We start from the raw sequence: 18,760 nt of genomic DNA on the forward strand, positions 1-18,760 counted from the left end.
TCCCAACAGGGTAGTCTTCCGACAGGAAGTTTAACCGTGATGGCGTTTACCGGCTCGCCAACACGATCAGTGAACGCCAACAGACGCCTTGTTGGTAATCAGCGGCGCGAGCGCGCCATCAGACAGAACCGACAGACGCCCTGAAGGTGTTTTTAGGGCCTAAACAGCAGCGTCTGTCTGGCATAGACGCTAAACGTCAACGTTTGTGTTCTGATTTTTCCCTTCAATATGAACAGTCAGACGGACGATAACATAACGATGTCAAGATATGCTTTGGCTCATACCACGGCAAGCACAACAGTTTGTTTGCAGCCTCGGTTGCCCTTCGTCAAGAACAAACTGAATCGGCTGTACAGCTTTCTTCGAGGGGGTGTATGCAGGGGTTCTATCTTCCTTTTTTGCGCAGGCCGCCCGGGGCGGCCCCTTTAAAATCTTTTTCGCTCGTCGCTGCCGTCCACGGTACCTGTTTGCTGTACCTATTATGTCGCCGCCACTGCATGATTCGGTCGCTATCTAATATTGCCTTGCATTATCCCCACTTGTTACAAATTCAGAGTTTTTAGCACTGTTAGCAGTCGTTTTACACGACGGGTTTGATGCGCCTGACATGCCCGGAGTGACATCGCTTGTAGTATTAGCGCGACGTTGCTTGTCTGCAAGACGGTGCCGAACAAACAAGCGTTATCAACGCCAGAATTCTAGCGGCACATTCCATTTCATTCGTGGCTACCGTGGCTTGCGCAGAAAAGGTCGGGTTGACCTGCGATAGCTTTTCTTGAGGCTAATAAGGGAGCTTTGGCTCAATCGCTTGCAGCGCTAGCAATGTGGCCTCGTCTGCAAGATCGGTGCGTGAGAAATAAGCGTTAGGACAGCCAGAATTTCAAAAATGCAGCATAAACTAAACACAAACGACAAGATTCGTTGACAACTTACGTAAGTATACAGTTGTCTTAGGCGGGCTCCGACCGCTTGTCAGGATAGCTCAGTGGTAGCGCGTCCGCTTACTGTTTTGAAGGTCCGTGGTTCGATTCCTCGTCGAACCTCGTTTTTTTTTTTTTTTTTCGGGCGAGGATTTTATTAGCTCTTTTTTTAAGACCAGGGTAAGCGCCTGTTGCTTGCTTTCCATCACGCCGACATTCACCACCCTCTTCCTAAACCCAAAGTAGCTTGTTGTCTCGCCCCTTCTCCCTTGAGAAGCCCGCCGTGAAAACAAAACCAAAACAAACGTCGAAACTTCTTTACAATATCAGTATATATGTCAGTTACTATATGTGTATTCCCTTTTGCGTTTAAAAACCTCAAATTCAAGTTATAAACACCTTTCAGACTTTGAAATCAGAAAGATAGTTACCAATATTACAGCACTAACACAATTTCTGTCAAACATAAAGGTGCTGCTATTGAAGTCTGGCAACTATCTCTCACTTTTTGTGTGTTTGTTCATGGCGTGTTGTGCCGGGTTGTTGCTGGTTCAGTTTTATCTATTTCAAGCTTAAATCATAGTTATAAAAGCTTTATGGGTGATGTCTACCCTTCCAACCTACGCGTGTGTCGAACATGGAGACCCGGGAAGACCGATCATCGCCGCATAAAATAGTGCGCGTCAAAAGTGGATGACATTGCGTTCGAACAAAGCCTGCTGCCTGTTCGTGTCCGCGAGATGAAGACGACAGTGAAGGAGAATTGTACGTTGGAAACATCGTTTTTGCTAGGGTAAGTACGCATTTTTTATTATTCTGTATGTGGTTGGAACGAGTTCAGTGGTTCACTAGACCCCCATCTCATTTACTCTGAGAGCCTAGGTGATTTAGCATACTTGTTTCGCGCCCAGTCCACTGTTTCCGCAGAAGTCAGCATCAATTTACGCTGAAGCTAGACCTTGGCTACGATGCTCGCGCTGTAGTACACGGCTGCTAAAAAAAAAAAAAAGAAAGCGTACACTTGATTCTTTGGCTGGCGTCTCGTAGGTGGTGTGAAGTCTCCCCCCCTACCCGAATTCCGTGCACTGCGCTTCGCAGCTATTGCGCTCGCGAGACCGGCTGCCGCCGTTGCGACCTTGCGCTCTTCGGGCCGCGATATGCGTGCTGTTCTCGTGACGCTCGGCCACAGCGTCGTGAAATCGCTCGCCAACGCACCCCGACAGCGTACGCGTCGACCGGGTGCTGGCGGAGTTGTGCTGGAAGAAAAGCAGGCAAGAGATGAGGACGCAGGAGGTGTAGTTAAACAGATGAGAATTTACAAAGTGCAAGTGAGAGAAAATAGTATGCAAGGGCAGGAAACGGTGAGAGTTCGGGCCGCGCGCCAGCGAGCGAGTGCGGCGATTTCACGACGCCTGAAGTTGCCGAGCTTCACGAGTCCGGCACGAATATGACGACGCCCGTCTGAGAGTTCATAGAGGTATAGAATTCACATACGTGCAAATTGAAGGTGAAATGCGCGCATGTGGCCTCGCAGGGAGCTAGCATAGTCTCGGGGTAGTGGGGGAGATTTCACAACGCCTACGAGGCGCCTGCCGATTCCGTCAGAGTAGCTCTCGGGAAGTCTGGGGCTTGATATCAGAGGCATATTTAATGTTTAAATTAGTGCAGAAAATTGAGCGAATTCGCAAGTTCTCATTTTCGCAGGCCATACAGAGACTAACAAGAAAGCTGTAGGCACTCACTCAACTCGATTTATATTTGAGAATTGAACGTGCAGATACAAGTCAGACATTGAAATGGAGGAGCCTCAACTATCACACACCAGAACCTATTGAAAGCAAGGGATGCAGATTAGCTGCTAGCATGCGTTCCATGCAAATTAGCTCAGCAGTGAGCTTTGCATATATCATGCATACCCCACTCACAGTACCTGCGGGTCTATTAAATACCTTGTTACTGTGACCTAAATTTCACTTGGGGTGTTCCGGGATTGTTCTTATTAGTGCCTTGGAGGTTACTGTCTTTAAGCGATTAAAAATCTACTTGATGTAAGCATTCGTGCTTTGTGTGTGCTCTTCTTGTATTTCAACAAGTGTCAGCACACTCAGATTATGCACCTGCAGGTGCTGCTGCTGGCTGTCCTGGGTCGGCTGCCTTCCAATCCAGTTTCAAAAGCTTTGCCAGGGCCTCCCTTGGCCAACCGACACTGCACCTGCTGTACCCAAGTACTGCCTGGCCTTTCGTTGGTGCTCTGTACGCTTTGCTGCCAGGAATGGTCATTCCTTCATCCATCATCTGGCCGCTTGGACCACCCGTTCAGAAGCCAGCGCATTTGCTCGACACATCGGTCCAGGCACTGCTGCCATACCGGTACACCCACCGATTATGTACTTTCAGGTTAGTTATTGCATGTTGTGGAACCTGCCATGATGTATACCTGTTAGCAGAGCTGTGGCCTCTGATTATTTGAAACATTTTCATGAAGCAGTGCTGTGCGTATGGAGCGTGTCATTGCTTAGCAGAGATATTGAAGAGAATCTGGGCCGATGACTAAAGGGCAAAAAGAGAAATTGGACTGACTTTGAAGCAAGTATTCGTATGTAATCAAGCCAAGCAAACATTTAGGATCTTTCGATATGGTTTTGAACTTGCAACAAAAACTCGTGTGGAACTACTTTCCATTTTAAGTAAGCTAACAATTTTATCTACTTCAGATCATACTGGTATTAATCATACTATACCGAAAAGTACATCCCGCAGTCTGTAGAATTCCGACAGCGCTTTTTTCGCAGTCTCTCATGACAGGCACTATCCTCAATAATTGGAAGATAGTCGAGGTAGCACCAATCTTTAAATCAGGAGACTGTACTTCACCATTAAATTTCCCTAACAAGCACCATATGCAAGGTCGGGGAGCGTTTCATCCACTCTCAGGTGGCTAATTATTTATAAAATCACAATATCACATTCGAATATCACCACGGTTTTCACAAGGGTTACTTGAGAAACACAACTTTCAAGATTTGTTCACGATCGACATTGATCCATTGATGCAGGCTTACAAACTGCGGTAGTTTTTCTCGATTTTTGTAAAGCATTCAATCGCATTGCACACCACAGACTACTTTTCAAACTTCACCCTAATGTCCTCACTTGAGCGAAAGATTTTCATTCTTCTCAAATGCAGTTTACTTCTCCTAATAACTGTAACTGTATACTTTTGGTCGTGCCACTTTGTTGTCCCCCCAGGCAGGTTGCTTGGTCCTGTCTATCTTCCATGTTGCATATCCTCCCATGTAGGTCTATTTGCAGATGATGTTGTAATTTATCACACAATTTCTTTCAACTACTACCGTCAATGCTTTCAATCAGATCTTAACACAATTTTAACTCCTGGTGCTGCAAATGGCTAATGTCGCTTATCTCTAAAACAAAGTGCATGACTTTAACGGTTGCAAGTCTCGAATTGTAAATACTTACTTCATTAACAACAGCCTGGTTACCTCTTGAGACGAAGGTGTTTTGGTAGGCCGGTAGGGGAGGGGGGTTGCATGGTGGATTTCAAAAGGTAGATCAATTGGGAAAATAAGACGTGTGATTAATATTTTCATTTGCACTCCAAAGCTTGCTTTATTTCATATGTTTAACTGACTGCAGTGGCTAGGGTGGTGTCCTGTGGAGGCGAATGTTGGTTAGATACCGCTTGGTGTGGCCGCTTTTCAGATGGAGGCAACACGTTAAGACGCCCGTGTTCTGATATTTCGGTCCGCACAAAAATACCCAGGTGGTCAAAATTAATGCGAAGCCTTCCCCTACAGTGCTCCCCATATCCCGAGTGTAGCTTTGGCGTGTTAAACCACCGTTTTTTTCTTTCTTCATGTTTTTGGAATATTACCTGCTGCTGTAGCAGGTGCAACATAAAGGTGAAATTATGCATGTTTCCAAGAGCTAAATATAAAGGCCATATTGAAGTGCGTTTATGGGTCTATCTCATAGCAGTAGTGAAAGGTTATATACTCTGGTGCAGGTTAAGAACGGCAATGGCTCATGTAGTGTAGTCCAGTGTTTGACAAAATGCCGTGTAGGCAGGTAAAAGCATTATTGCAATGATGAAACGTAGGTCACTGACCAAGTCAAAAAACCCATTTAACGGTTTGGTGCTTGTTCACGGTGAGCATGTGTCGTGGAAAACGAAGCTATATATTTGGCATTACGCAGTGCAATAAGTTTGCATAGATATGGTGCGGATTGCCATCCATTATATTGATAATGTTGGGCGTCGTCTGAACGATGAGGGACTCGACCAGTAATCGAGAAGATAGATTGCACTCAGTTGTCAGTAATTTCGCCTTGTTCCAGTCAACCACGTGTCCCGTCCTCTCACGGTGCTCTGCCAGTGAACTTGTTTTTGCATGGCCCTTGTTCACTTCGTTTCAGTGCTGCGTTAATCTTCTGTGCAGATTGCCTGTTTCGCCAATGTACACTGATTTGCATTCAGCGCATGGAATCTAATAAACAACACCCGGAAGCTTGGAACGTGAGAGGGGGTCCTTCACGCTGACATCAGAACGCAGCTTGCTAGTGGGCACATGCACGATGTATGCACTGTGTTTCTTGAAAATGCGTGCGGGAGTTTCACTGATGTGTGGGACGTAGGTAATTACTGCACGTTTGGATGCCGTCCTTGTGGCTGCCTAAAGCATTGTATTCAAAAAGAAGCTAAGAGGGCGAATAGCAGGAATCCGCATTGACATTAGCAGGCAGAAGCGTCCACAAGGCCTTTGTCAAAACGTGCTGCAATTCTCGTCCTACACATCAATCAAGCTTTTGCACGCATTTTCAAGAAACACAGTGTGCACATCGTGCACGTGCCCACTAGCAAGCTACGTTCTGACATTGTCAGCGTGAAAGACCCCCTCTCACGCTTCAAGCTTCCAGGTGTTGTTTATTAGATTCCGTGCGCCGAATGCAAATCAGTGTACATTGGCGAAACAGGCAATCTGCACAGAAGATTAATGTAGCACCGGAACGTAGTGAACAAGGGCCATGCAAAAACGAAGCCCAAACCAGCCCTGACACCAGAGGTCACATCCCTGAAAGGTATTGCATGTGATATCTGGCATCAGAACTCATAGCTAACTCATAATTTCGCAAAAGCAAGCATCCCCTAATATGAAACTTCTGGCACAATAAATGGTCTCACATGTGAGAGTTTTAGCAGTCCGTCTGTTCCGTCACGTACGTAGCTAGCGTGTTTACCGGGACCCGTCTGGGCACTTAGGCATTCTTCACAGTGGGGGGATTAGTTCCGCACGCCGGCCGCGGCGGCCGCTTTTCTGATGGAGGCGAAAAGCAAAAACGCCCGTATGTACGAGATTTCGGCGCACGTTAAAGATCCCCAGGTGGTCAAAATTAATCCGGAGCCCTCCACTACGGCGCGCCTTATCGCCCGCGTTGCGTCGTCGCGTTAAACCCTACAATCAATCAATCAATCAAGTTCCGCACGCCTGCCTTCGCCATGTCCGTGCCTCCTCGCCCTTCCGTGCGCACAGGCGCAGACCGGTTCCGGCAACCCTGTAACAACGTAACCAACGGAACGACGGACTGCTAAAACTCTATTGTGCCTGAATGCCATTCATGAATAATGGTTTGCTACGGGCCCAGCATGGGTTAGCTTGCAAGAAAAAATGCTACAGGGTATTAGTTTATTCCCCAAAGTGTTGCTTTTTACTGGCAACCTGTTTGGCAATATTTGTTACCCTTTTACCACATGGTCTTTTGTTCACAAGGTCATTGAACCCTTAATTCTCTCTATCTACAGCTCTTTTTCAGATCTATGTGGCCAGGCTGCGTCTGCGGAGCCCACTGAAGCCAGGCTAAAGGTGGTGCGAAAGCACCTTTCGCAAAAGCACGGCGACATGCAGCGCAAATAAATGAGTGAGCAGCACAAAATGAACTTCTCTATTTTTATTTTGCTAAAAGGCCTACATACTTGCCAAACTTGTAAACCAGTTCCACACCTCACAGCATGTGTCCTAAGTCAATCTCGTCATCGGACCTATAGCTTCACCAACACACTGCATTCAGACCAACAGACTGCATTCAGACCGACAGACTGCATTCAGACCGACAGACTGCCATCAGACCGACAGACTGCCATCAGACCGACAGACTGCCATCAGACCGACAGACTGCCATCAGGCCAACAGGGTGCCATCAGACCGACAGACCGATATGCCGAATTTCCGGATTGGCTGTCGGTCCAACAGCCTGAATGTCTGTTGGGATTTCTCTTGGGGTGATCATGACACAAATAAAGCATAAACATATGCATTCATTACAAAAATGCACGCAAACATCGTATTGTCTTAAAGGTGCCTAATGACAAAATGCAAGTTTGGTTCATTGGGAAGATTGCCTCGTTAGAAAAACACTGACACCACCCTTAACGCAAACTTCACTCTAATGAGCTGTAGGCAGATAATGACCATGCGACGCACTTTTCCGCACTGAGCGTATATGATGTCTTATGGGGAGCTCGTAGCGATTGGCTGTGGCCGGCAAAATTCAATGGAAATTGAACAGTGATTATAATCTGGTATAACGAGCTAATGGCGCTTAATTTTCATGCCCATTACTTTTATGCCAGCAAGAATGGTGTGGTAAACAATGCACGTTTCGAAGGAACACGTACACATCGGGGCGGTAATTAGTGCGTCACTCACACCCATGGGCGAGTTTGGCTTGTCGGACGCGACTCTGGCCAACTGACATAGAAACGGCACGTGGCTCTGCTTGTCACGTGGTGCGGAACGAAACAATTCCTATCAACCGCAACAAAAGTGGAGGCAGTTAAAGACCGGTCAAAAGCCCACCCTGCGCGAGCAGAGGTCCTCGATCTAAAGTCGCTGGAACTTGGAAAGTACCGTTTTTTGTCTCCGCCGCCGCCGCGCGAATCTGTGCCGTTCACTGCCCGGTGCGGTCACGTGGTCGGTGGTGACAACTTCCCCCCGTGAGCGGCGGCTGGGGTCGTACGGCAATCGGATTCCCTTATCGCTTTCATGCGTGTTTTTAAAGCGAAGCTTGAACTATGTATACTTTCGTCCAGCAGTGTCGCGGAGGATGCACAAGTTAACCTTTTGACTGAAGAGTCGAGACATCCCGGCGACACACCCCTCGAAGCGCATAGCGTGATTCGCCGGGCCCGCTGTCGGCGCTGCCCACAAGGCCCCGTTTTAAGTCGTTCTGCTCACGTAGCGGCGGCGGCCGCAGCGGGAGCGGCCGCTTGGCTATCGCCAGCCGACCAAACCCGCAGACTCCCACGCATGCGCCGCTGGGTCGTCTCGGGCTATGTCACTCATCTTGCGCCGCGTTCGCCGTCAAAGAGGAACGCCACGTTCGCCAAAAATGAAAGCGAGGCCGGGCCTCTTTCTGTGGGCGCTGCACGGGACCGAACGGCTTTGAGCTGTGGGCGGCAATACAGCTACGCCAAAGGCTAACCAAGCGAAACCAAGACTCAACCAGACTATGTCAAGCTTTTGCTTTGCATCTTCAAGGTTATCTGAGCTACGCCGCGACCATTTTTAATTCGTAGCATTCTTTGCCGAGTACCCCCACAGCCAGGACCGTGTAACGCCCTGCATTTCCTCAAAAATGCAGATATCGCAGAAGTTCCACGTCTAATCGCTATAATGGCGTAAATGGAGATAACTAGTCGCAGGAAATTTTGAAAAACTAAAAAATAAGAAAAAATATTTAAAAAATACGAACAATGCCGAACCGTGTCGCGCCCTGCATTTCGACACTAATGAAGATGTCGCAAATGTTTCACCTAGTGATTGTTATAGCGTAACTGGAGATAATTGGTCGGACAGGATTTAGAAAAACCAGAACAATTTGCGGGAAGAAACTCACACTCAAGGCAAGCGGCATAAGAATGCAACGCATTAGTAGAGAATTCTCTAATTCTTGCAGAACTTTTTCCATTCCATTAGGTGCTACAACGCAATGGATAGGATAACAGAATGCCAGGGGGCTGTGTTTGTGGCCGGAGCAGCAGGAGGAGGGAGTCGGAAAGGCACTTTTTCGACTCGAAGCGCAAGGCAGCTGCGAAGCGATGAACGATGTGGATACACAGGATTCTCCGGGACAAATGTGTCCCCGCAGGTCACAGCAGAATGTGCGAGGGCTTTGCAATTGTTTCATTTTGTATTTGCATCACGTTGGACCGAGATGGGCGTTACTGACGAAACGGGCCGGTTGAAGCGTTCAAATGCGCGCACGTTACGTGTTGCTTATGTACGGAGTCGATTACAAAGGTCACGCCAGTTTTGTTCGACGCGCAGTTTTACCCGTTTTTATGCGCTTCATTTGACCCCTGTCCTTTTTTGTATTCTTTACCTCACAATACTTGCCAAAAACAGTACTTGCCAATATAAGAAAAGACGCGTGATGCTTCAATAGACCTCAGGGGCGGCATAATGAAAGGGGCTGTTCATTCGCAGGTCGACGGAGCATACGCCCGATAATAACGCCGGTGACTATAAGCAATTCCCTCTTCACAAAGCGCGCGCTGGGAAAATCAGAAGGCTGATAGAAATTTTGTTGAGGAGGACCGCGCGCCGCAACGAATGCGCGGGCATGGCGAGGGGCGGCGCGTGGAATTAATCCACCCTACCGGAACGAATGCGCTTCGGGATGCTAGTTTTATCATACCGGCTGTTCCGTCCTTTCCGTTCGTACCTTGTTGATCGGGACCGGACTGAGCACTTGCACATACGTTTCGGTGGGGTGGATTAGAGCCACTAGATGAAGCGTAGCTTATTTAGTGGCTCTAGGGTGGATTAGTCCCACGGGCCGCCCCTCGCTATACCCTTCTCAGTCTGTCGCTGCGACGTTGCCTGCAGCTGCTTTCCTTTTTTTTTCCCTATTCCCCTAATAAAAGCTGTGCCCTCTGAGAGCTGATACCTAAATTCAGTAACGCTTGGTGTCAGGCACGCGGTGCTGACATGTCAACATGTCTACGTAAAGTGTCTACGTAAAGTGTATGTGTTCTTTCATGTCTGTCGTCATGTTTTCCCTGAAGCGCAATCCTTGGAATGCTACTGAAGTTTTTAAAATTTAAACGTGGGATGTTTTCTCGGCCAGAGTGTCTTTCCTTCGTACGTGCGCAACTTTTTTGCCTTGTCATCCTCTGATAATCGTAGTCTGTAAAGGTCTTTATTGGTGTACTTTTATTCGCCGATAATTTTACCGTATCTTGACTTTTTATGTTGATTTATTGGTGTTCGCAATATGGTCACTACTCTCAAGTTGGTTAGAATTAGGCGTGTTGCTTGATAAGTGTTCGTATATATGTGGTGGTAAAGTTTTGTAATATTAAAGTTGGAAGTTAGTGCACAGTGTGCGTCTTATTTGTGTTTCGGTCTCTGTGCAGTGCCTTGAAACATTGGCAGTGATGTACCAACTCGCCCAAACCACTACTCGGCTGATACTGAACCCCACATTTTGGGCAATGTTGCAATAACCTGAACAACCACTCTTGTCCTTGTGGATTAATTGCTACGACGGGTCGGGTTCAGTGGTCGGCATCTAAAGCTGCTCCTCCCGTACCCTTGCATCTCCCCACATGCAGTGCGGGCCGCTCCCGAGGATGACCCGACCATCAACAAGTTCTCGGTGCACGCCCCCGACGAGGCGCTGGCGGACCTGCGTCGGCGCCTGGCATCGACGCGTTTCGCGGAGCCCCTGCGGGATAGCGGGTTCCAGTACGGCTTCAGCGGTCGGGAGCTGCGACGTGTGGTGGACCACTGGAAGGACCGCTTCGACTGGCGCCAGCAGGAGCGCCGGCTCAACGCCTTCGAGCACTACCACACCGCAATCGAGGGCATCCGCGTCCACTTCATGTACGCCAGGGCCAAGCCCGACCCGAAGGTGCGTGGTAGAGAGCGCCCGGTGTGGATTAATTCTGACCACCTGTCCGAATTTCGACACACGGGCGTTTTTTTTTTTTTTTTGACAGCGTACTCGTTTAAAAACTCCGGCATTGCAAGTGCACTTGAGAGCACCAACTATTGTGTGCACACTCCAGGATAGGGAGAGTTACAGCGAGGACAAAGCTATCCATGGTGGCGACATGGAGTGAATGCTCGTTCATTGCCAATAAATGCCATTTTAGTTTTGCAGCTGCTGTCATCCTCGCCTATGTTTACGTTTCGGGTGTCTTGTTGTTTTTGTTTTCTTGGCTTGGGAATCTTAGGAGTTTTGTGGGAATCGGGATCAGCCGAAATTTGAGAAAATTTGGTGTTTTTGTGCTTTGTTTTTCACCTATTTAATCAACAATATTGCCCTTTTCGTCTGTTCGTGCGTGCCTTATGTAGGCTAAACCTTCCCGCCGTCGGTTAAATCTTGCCCACGGACTTCCCTGTGTGCCATCTTGGCTAGCGTCAGCAAATCTCTCACAATGCATCCTGGTGGAAATGAAGCTCATGAATTTCTCCTTTTCCTTCCATTTCCAGTGGTAAATAAAAATAATTGTAAATGCATTATGATGCACGCACGGATGATATTTGGTCTTCAGAGGATATATGAAGACGAAACATAAATTTGGTTCATTAAATTGAACCAACTTTGAGCCCAACAACAATGACACCAATCTTATCGCAAACTTTAAAGAATGACGGATATATTAGGGAAAACGCATAATGCAGTGGCGACCGCCACTGCATGATACGTTTTCCTTAATATATATCTTCTTAATATATATAGCAAATATCTTCTATATTTAAAGCGAGAAATGCATGTTAGAAAGGTGCCGAACTACCGTTTATTATTGAAAAGCGGTAATATTAGCGCAAATAAGGATTCATACGCGTTCCTTGCGTTCTTTTAGAGGCCCAACTTCACGGTCCCGTGATTAGTCAATGACAGCCGCGAGAGAAGCGTGCGTCGAAGTACGCGCTGTCGCGCACACTACGCCGGTGAGGGCGATCCACCCCACGGCGGCTGCGGCGCGGGCCGCTGTGCGGCCTAGGACGCCGCTCAACCCGCTTCAACGGAAGCTTGCATTTTATTTTTAAGTTGCATCCGAACCAAGAATGATATAACTAGGACCCCTTCCCCTCTCCCCCAACACACACGCGCACTTTTTTGCACGCAAATTTATTTTCGACGTGGGCGTGCTTATCACATGCAACCGTGATAACAACGTTGAGCGAACAAAGTACGCACGCTATTGCTCACTACACCAACGCCAAGGACAAGACGCACGCACCGGGCGTGCGTGAAAGAATCTGTCTGGGGACCGTAGTGAAAGCATGCACCGACCACGAGGGGCGGGCTCCGCGGGGCCTTGCTAATGCTTGAGTGAAAGAGAAAAAAAAAGGGAATTGTACGCCCTGCAGATGCATGCTTTTCCCCAAAGAGAGAGAGAGAGAGAGAGAGAGAGAGAGAGAGAGAGAGAGAGAGAAATAATATACTTTACAGAGAGATAAGACCAGTTAACGTAGTATACCGTGCAGCGTGCCCCGTGCTACAAGGGCTGCTGCTTTAACAGCCTCTCGCTGAACAGTTTTGTTTATTTTTCTGAGTTTCGGCCTGTTAAGTTCGGAAGCACCACGGCCCCAATGCAGAGTATGTTGTGGTTTGAGGGTAGTGAGAACCGCCCTAGAGCGATAGTAAATGCAGTTCTTGAAGCCATAAATGGCTTGTCTTGTGAAGAAAATTTTTGCGCTTTTACATTTTCATTGTTTTCTTTTTGCAAAAGCGTGTCGAAGACAGTTTTTCGCCTTATGCGTATTCGATCTGTATTCGAAAATTTCAATATCCGCACACCATACAAACGAACCAAGAAATTATTTTACTTGTGAATAAATATTTGTGCTCGTGCTGTCCACTTCATTCGTTTGTCCTCTCTAATTTGTCTACTCTGTAATTTAAGGGGAGGCGCGGGTCTTGAAATCCCGAAGTTTGACAAAAAAAAAAATCGATTTTTCAAAACTGCCATTTTCGGTAAGTAGAGCTATTTTCTTCCTGTCAGCCAAATATCCAGACCCAGGAGTACGTATTTGAGCCATAATATCAATTTATTGCACCGACTACCGCTAAAGCCGGCCAGTGTGCGATGCGAAAATAGCATTTTTTTGACGGCTTGCCGCTCGTGATCTACGTGCGCTATGGCTTCTCATTCGAAAGTGCGTCTTCGTTTTCAAATCCCCGCCAGAACCGCTTCTTCTCGTCCATTGGTCTCGTCCGGGGTAGAAACAAGGCGGAGTGCGCCACCCAATTGGCTACTGACTGCAATTGACTGCAGGGCGCAATCTGATTGGCTGGGCACCGTGAGTCGTATTCTCGACTCATCACGGGAAAAAGCCCCGCACGGCATAAAAATGAAGTAAACCTGTCTATCGATAACGGAAAGGTGAAGAACAGTATGAGCAAGCGCCTGGAATAAGCTTTTCTGCATGTCTGGCGGCAACAATTACCGCGAGAACTGCGCCGAGACGGAGTTTCTCAATATTACCTAGTGAGAAACTCTTTGGACGGAGGTAGGCTTTAGCGCACCCGTGGGCTAGCTGATTACGCCTGAGCCCTCATTCACACAGCCGTCACGAAGCCCGTTTTCTTTTGAGTCCGACAGAGCACAACATGGTCCGGCTGGGCCTGTCGTGCTCTGTCGGGGGGGCCCTGTCGGGCCAAGTTGGACGCCGAGGTCGAATTCGCTCGGCGAGCGAATAGTCCGGCTGGAGCCGTCCGGCTGGGCCGTCCGGCTGGAGTTGGCTCCGCCCATCGGCCTTCGGCAACATGGCGGCGGCGTGCTGCGGGTACGGTGTACGTCGCACAACTTGATTGTGATATCAAAAACGACAACGACTTGCAGAAGTCACGACAGACCACCCCGGTCCTGAGTCGGTACTGCGATACGCGTTTATCGTTCGTCTTTTCAAATGTTCGTGCTTTGTGTGGAGCCGAGGCAGGAAATGCCCCAGTACCAGCGTCTGCAGAGTGGTTCGCCGTGTTTTCGTTCTTTATCAACTGTGTAGAGATACGCTCGTCGTGCTCATCGCTAGCGCGAGACGATTGATAAGTCCAAATTCATCGTGGCCCCGCTCTCGCGCGCTCCGAGCTGTCAAGGTCTGTCTCCGCGCTTGGATCATCGATAACGTTCAAAATATGGTCACTGTGAGTGAAAGCAACGCGCAGTGGCGGTCAGCGCTTGTGTACAGTGCAAGTTTTTCATATCAAGTGTGTACGCCGTGCTGTTATCTGTTTGATGTGTCGAAGTTCGGCTCTCGCGATCAGCCGTGTGTGGTGCGTCGCAGTACTCCCGGAGTTGAATGTGTGTCTGTGAAGCTGCGGCGCCGCTAGCTCCGATACTGCAAGAAACACATCGCATCCGAGGGGTGCACCTTTCACATAACTTTCCCGTTGTATATCTGCGCAGTTGGTAGCGATGTGTGGCGGTGTTTGTGCGTTTTGAAATGTGAGGGTGTTCCCAGTGCTTTAGTGCCGCTGGTGGACTGCGGCGTTCCCAAACCAGCGTCGTGAGTGCTCCGCTAGTTCGCCTATTCTAGTGGCCGCGTGATGTGGTGGCAAGTGTGCTTGGTGCAGCAACTGCAGTTTGTGTCCAGGCTGTGCTTTTTTTTTCGCGTTCAGCACTGCCTGGTTACGTGATGTGTGCTTCATGCGAGATGCTGTTTCCGTTTGGGACTAGTTTTCGTGGTCATTTCACTTGCAGCTGTTGCTTGTTTGCATATGCCGCATATATGCGCTAGGTAAAGCTTCCATGCACCACTATCCGAAAAAGTACCTTTACTAATGAAGCACATGGTTATTGTAATGTAATCATGCAGTCATAACATATTCCTGTGAGTAGTGTTTACACACCGGGTTCACAAAATGGTTTCTATCATAAACCTTTTCAAATGCCCATTTACGCTTTTGTTATAGTTGTTTGCTTTAAGCCACACCAAAGTTGGCTATGTTGTGGTCTTCCCTGAACTCTTAAAATGCCAGCACTGTCAATCATCAGTGAACATTCTTAAAGCGGAGTTGGGGGTAATTCGCACACGTGACTTCTTTTGAGAATCCCTTTTTGCTCCCAACATATCCAGTATCGTTCAGCTTGATTAAGCTCGTCGGATATGAGGGGTCCCAATTTGCTGCTTTGTTGTTTGGTTCTAGTGATGAACTGAAAAACCCGAGCTGTGACTCTGATTAGCTTTAAGATTTTGCCGTAGTGTTCCAGATCGATCACGCCCGACTCAGTAGGTGGCGATGCTGCCGCTGGCAATGATCTTGTTTTCTTCCTTTCCCCTAGTTCGATTTCATCGTATATCGCTTTCGGAACCACTCATTCCCAATATGCATGCGGGACAAATCCACAGTGCTTTGCTCCGCTACAGGGCGTTTTTGGCCAGCTGCATGGCTGGGATGTCGCGAGCTAGATTTTCTCTTCCCGGATAATGTCTACATACGCACTTGTTTGCGAGCCGTTGAATTTTAGTGACTCAGTTGCGTGTGAACTGCTCTCAGCGGCCAACATCTTCATGAATCCAATAGAGTGCTGTTGTTGAATCTGTCCGCAGGTAGATGTTTGATGGCTGTTGCTTGAGGGCTTCCAAAATATAGCCACACAATCGACCAGCGAGCAGGCATGCCATCAGTTCCAGTCTCGCCAGTGGAATTTCCTTGCCTGGTGCAACCCTTTGTTTGCTTACCAGAGTTGTCGATCTTGTACCGTTTTCACCCTCCAGGGTGAGGTAGGCAACTGCCTCATATGGCATTGGACGGGTATCAGGAGAAATGTGAAAGCAGTCCGTCCTCCCTCCATTTGTTTGCGACCTGTAGTACCGGGGTACTTGAACGTCAGGGAGATAGGGAGTCCGTCTAGCTACCTTCCAGGCCGCCGTGCTGTTGGTAGGTAGCGTGTTGAAGTCGATGTTTTTAAAGGGCCCCTGAGATGGGGGTTTTTGGGGGGTCGATGGTATCGGAGCGCAACGGCTATTTCTTGAACTAATCGTGACGTGTTTGTGCGCTCTTGTTTTAATCAATTTTTTACGAGCGTAAAAACATCAGAAAGCTACAAAAAACATCTTTTGTGTGTGGGTGCTTTTACACAGTCACACATATTTGTTTTATACCGGAGTGTAAAGCACTTACACACCGGGCCAAACCGGGTTTGACGCTCCTCCGTTCTCGGCGGAAGGATACAGTGAGCGCAGGAGCAACGACGCTTGCAGCCAGCGTGATCGCTCAGCGCTCCGTGTCTGGTGTTAGAGTATCATCAGTTTTCTTTGCATTTGCTTTCTTGGACGCTGTACCCGAAAGGATTCTTTGCACCATCTGTGTTTCGAGCGTAGCCTCGACGTTGTTTCAGAGGTGGTAACGAACGGCGCGCCATGGGAGCGCCGCGCCGACGACGAAGGAGGAGCTCCGCACGCAGCGCTTGGACGACGCCGGGCACTGCTCGTGATCACGAGGCGCACGCTCAAGTGCGCTCACGCGGGCTGAATAAATCAGTTCAAGCCCAAACGCTGTCGCAGCTGATTCTCTGCGGCGGTCGCGACAAGGGCAAGAGCATGCTCATCCCGTAACGACAACTGCCAAAGAGTTTCTTTTCATTGCTTCCCATCAAGTCATGATCGCAGGAAAGTGTGGTTTGCTGCACCGGCCTTCTGAATGAACCTGTTGCCTAGTGTCCTTAGCGCGCTTTACCGTTTACCGTGTTAAATGAAGCAAGAGTAGCCGTTTGCCGCTGAACACGAAAGGATTGCACTCTGCGGTTTCTGCATTCCGGCTTACCGGCTCTGCCGAGTAGCGACATCTGGCGAATTTGTCGCAAAGCAAATGACACAAACGTTTGTTGCCCAGAACTGTTCGCTTACGCTTGAAATGGCTTGAATCTTAGAGGTCTTAGATTGAACTCTCACAACACAATAATTTTTTTTAAAAGAGCCGTATACTTCTACTGTAGAGCTTAAAAAATCGAAAACATGACGTTGACGCCGCCATCTAGTGGGAAGAATTAGGACCAAGTATTGCATTAACCAGAATTCACGCCACCGCTAAATATTTCGATATAAAATGAGTAAGACATATTGTAATGATTCCGCAGTTACCTATATTACCTTGCCCAAGATGATTTTGAAAGCATAAAAGAGCTATGCTAGTTCATAAAGGCATCTGAACCATTGGAAGCGTGGAAGCTGGAGTAGGGGCGGAAATTTTGCTCGCTCATTCTAAAAAAATTGTCATTTATCGTGCTCCTGATCATCATTTAGCAAGAATGTAGTAAACAACATCAACTAAGATTGCTTGCATGAAGCGCCTATATTACCTTGGCCAAGACGATTTTGAAAGCATAAAAGAGCTATGCTAGTTCATAAAGGCATCTGAACCATTGGAAGCGTGGAAGCTGCAGAGTAGGGGCGGAAATTCTGCTCGCTCATTCTAAAAAAAATTGTCATTTATCGTGCTCCTGATCATCATTTAGCAAGAATGTAGTAAACAACATCAACTAAGATTGCTTGCATGAAGCGCAGAGCACATCGCATTTGCTGTGCCGTAAAGTTCCGGAAGAACGCCCACCCAAATTTAAGCTACAGTGATATCAAGTGAAAAATACGAGATGGGCGAAATTTCGGGTCAAGCGCGGAAAGGACGAATAAGTGACCGCATCTACACATGAAGAGATGATTCGGGTTTGTTTTGTTCACTCATCCGCGCTAAAGCAATGGATTTTACGGGGTGGGCGCGCGTCTTTCAGTGAATTGAATATTTCACCCGTAAAAGGGGGTGGGCGATGTTTCGGGGGAGGGCGTTCACTCGGAACTTTCCGGTAATCTAATCAAAACGCGAGCGTACATTTCGCCGGCGCAGGGGGCTCGCTACTACAGTCGGTAGAAATTCTAGCCTCTGTATCGCTATGTAGCGACGGTAAAAATAAGTTACCGTTCACGGAAACTCTCGCGCATGCAAGGTCGACTTCCGCAATCACCAGTATCTCCCGCTCAAAGTCCGTAAAGACTGAAAACGTAGCTTAAAAAAAAAAAAAAGGACGTAGTCGTCTCATGTGCGACCCACTCGCTGAAGTAACCATGGTAACGACGACGCTCTAAACCAAACCGCCGCCGTCAAAAATCGCGGACATTCCGGCGGCCAACCATGAAATGAGTGCTTCGCCTCGGACGAGGTCGGACTATGTCGTCATCGCAAGCCGCCGAGCCAACAAATAGTTCTGTCTCGTCGGGGTAATAACTTTTGTTAGCGTGAGCAAATATGCTTACTATTTTTGAACTTGTTTCGACAAGAACTATAGAGTAGATTTCTGACACAAACAAAAACACTTTGAAATCCATCTCAGGCCCCCTTTAAGCCACACTTCGTGGAACAGGACCTTGGCATGGACAATAAAAAAAGAAAGCCCCCCCCTCCCCCTCCCTTCCCAGTGGTTCATGTTGAACTTCAGCGCAAATGACAAGACGCAGTACGATAGCAACAGGACACACGAAGCGCTGCTTTGTCATGTCGTTTACGCTAGGGTTCAACATGCTTATCAACACTTCCAAGTTTTCACGTTGCGCCCTAGTGGGTCACATATCCACGCCGTTGTTTGTAGCATGGGCCAATTTGTGAATGGTTCTATGCCATGAATACAATCCATACATAGAGAGAATGTTAAGTGGTCGGCACACGGGTCCCACGTACGTCGCAAAACCTTCAGCACACCCGACAAATAACCGAGATGCATGGTAGCCCGGGAGTCACGTTGAAATCACTGGAATAGCATTTTACTGCTTCAAACATTTCAGTGGCATTTTTGTACAGCTTCACGGCAGCTT

At 48.1% G+C, this 18,760-nt stretch overlaps 1 protein-coding gene and 1 long non-coding RNA gene across 5 annotated transcripts in view; both read left to right on the forward strand.

The window, feature by feature from the left end:
- The window catches only part of LOC144153080 (epoxide hydrolase 1-like), a 64,827-nt gene that overhangs the window by 17,504 nt on the left and 28,563 nt on the right, over positions 1-18,760 (forward strand). For all 4 annotated transcript variants that reach the window (XM_077684724.1, XM_077684723.1, XM_077684722.1 and 1 more), the window contains exon 3: positions 10,555-10,853. In XM_077684724.1, the coding sequence (XP_077540850.1) occupies positions 10,555-10,853 (299 nt within the window). The remainder of the gene's footprint in view (positions 1-10,554; positions 10,854-18,760) is intronic.
- On the forward strand, positions 566-7,158 carry LOC144153082 (uncharacterized). The gene is made up of 3 exons (XR_013319309.1): positions 566-1,713; positions 3,044-3,317; positions 6,742-7,158. It is a non-coding gene; the product is annotated as an uncharacterized LOC144153082 (long non-coding RNA).

Source organism: Haemaphysalis longicornis, unplaced genomic scaffold (assembly GCF_048455015.1).
Source record: "Haemaphysalis longicornis isolate Haplotype H1 unplaced genomic scaffold, Haemaphysalis longicornis Haplotype H1 scaffold_9, whole genome shotgun sequence".
NCBI classification, from domain to species: domain Eukaryota; kingdom Metazoa; phylum Arthropoda; class Arachnida; order Ixodida; family Ixodidae; genus Haemaphysalis; species Haemaphysalis longicornis.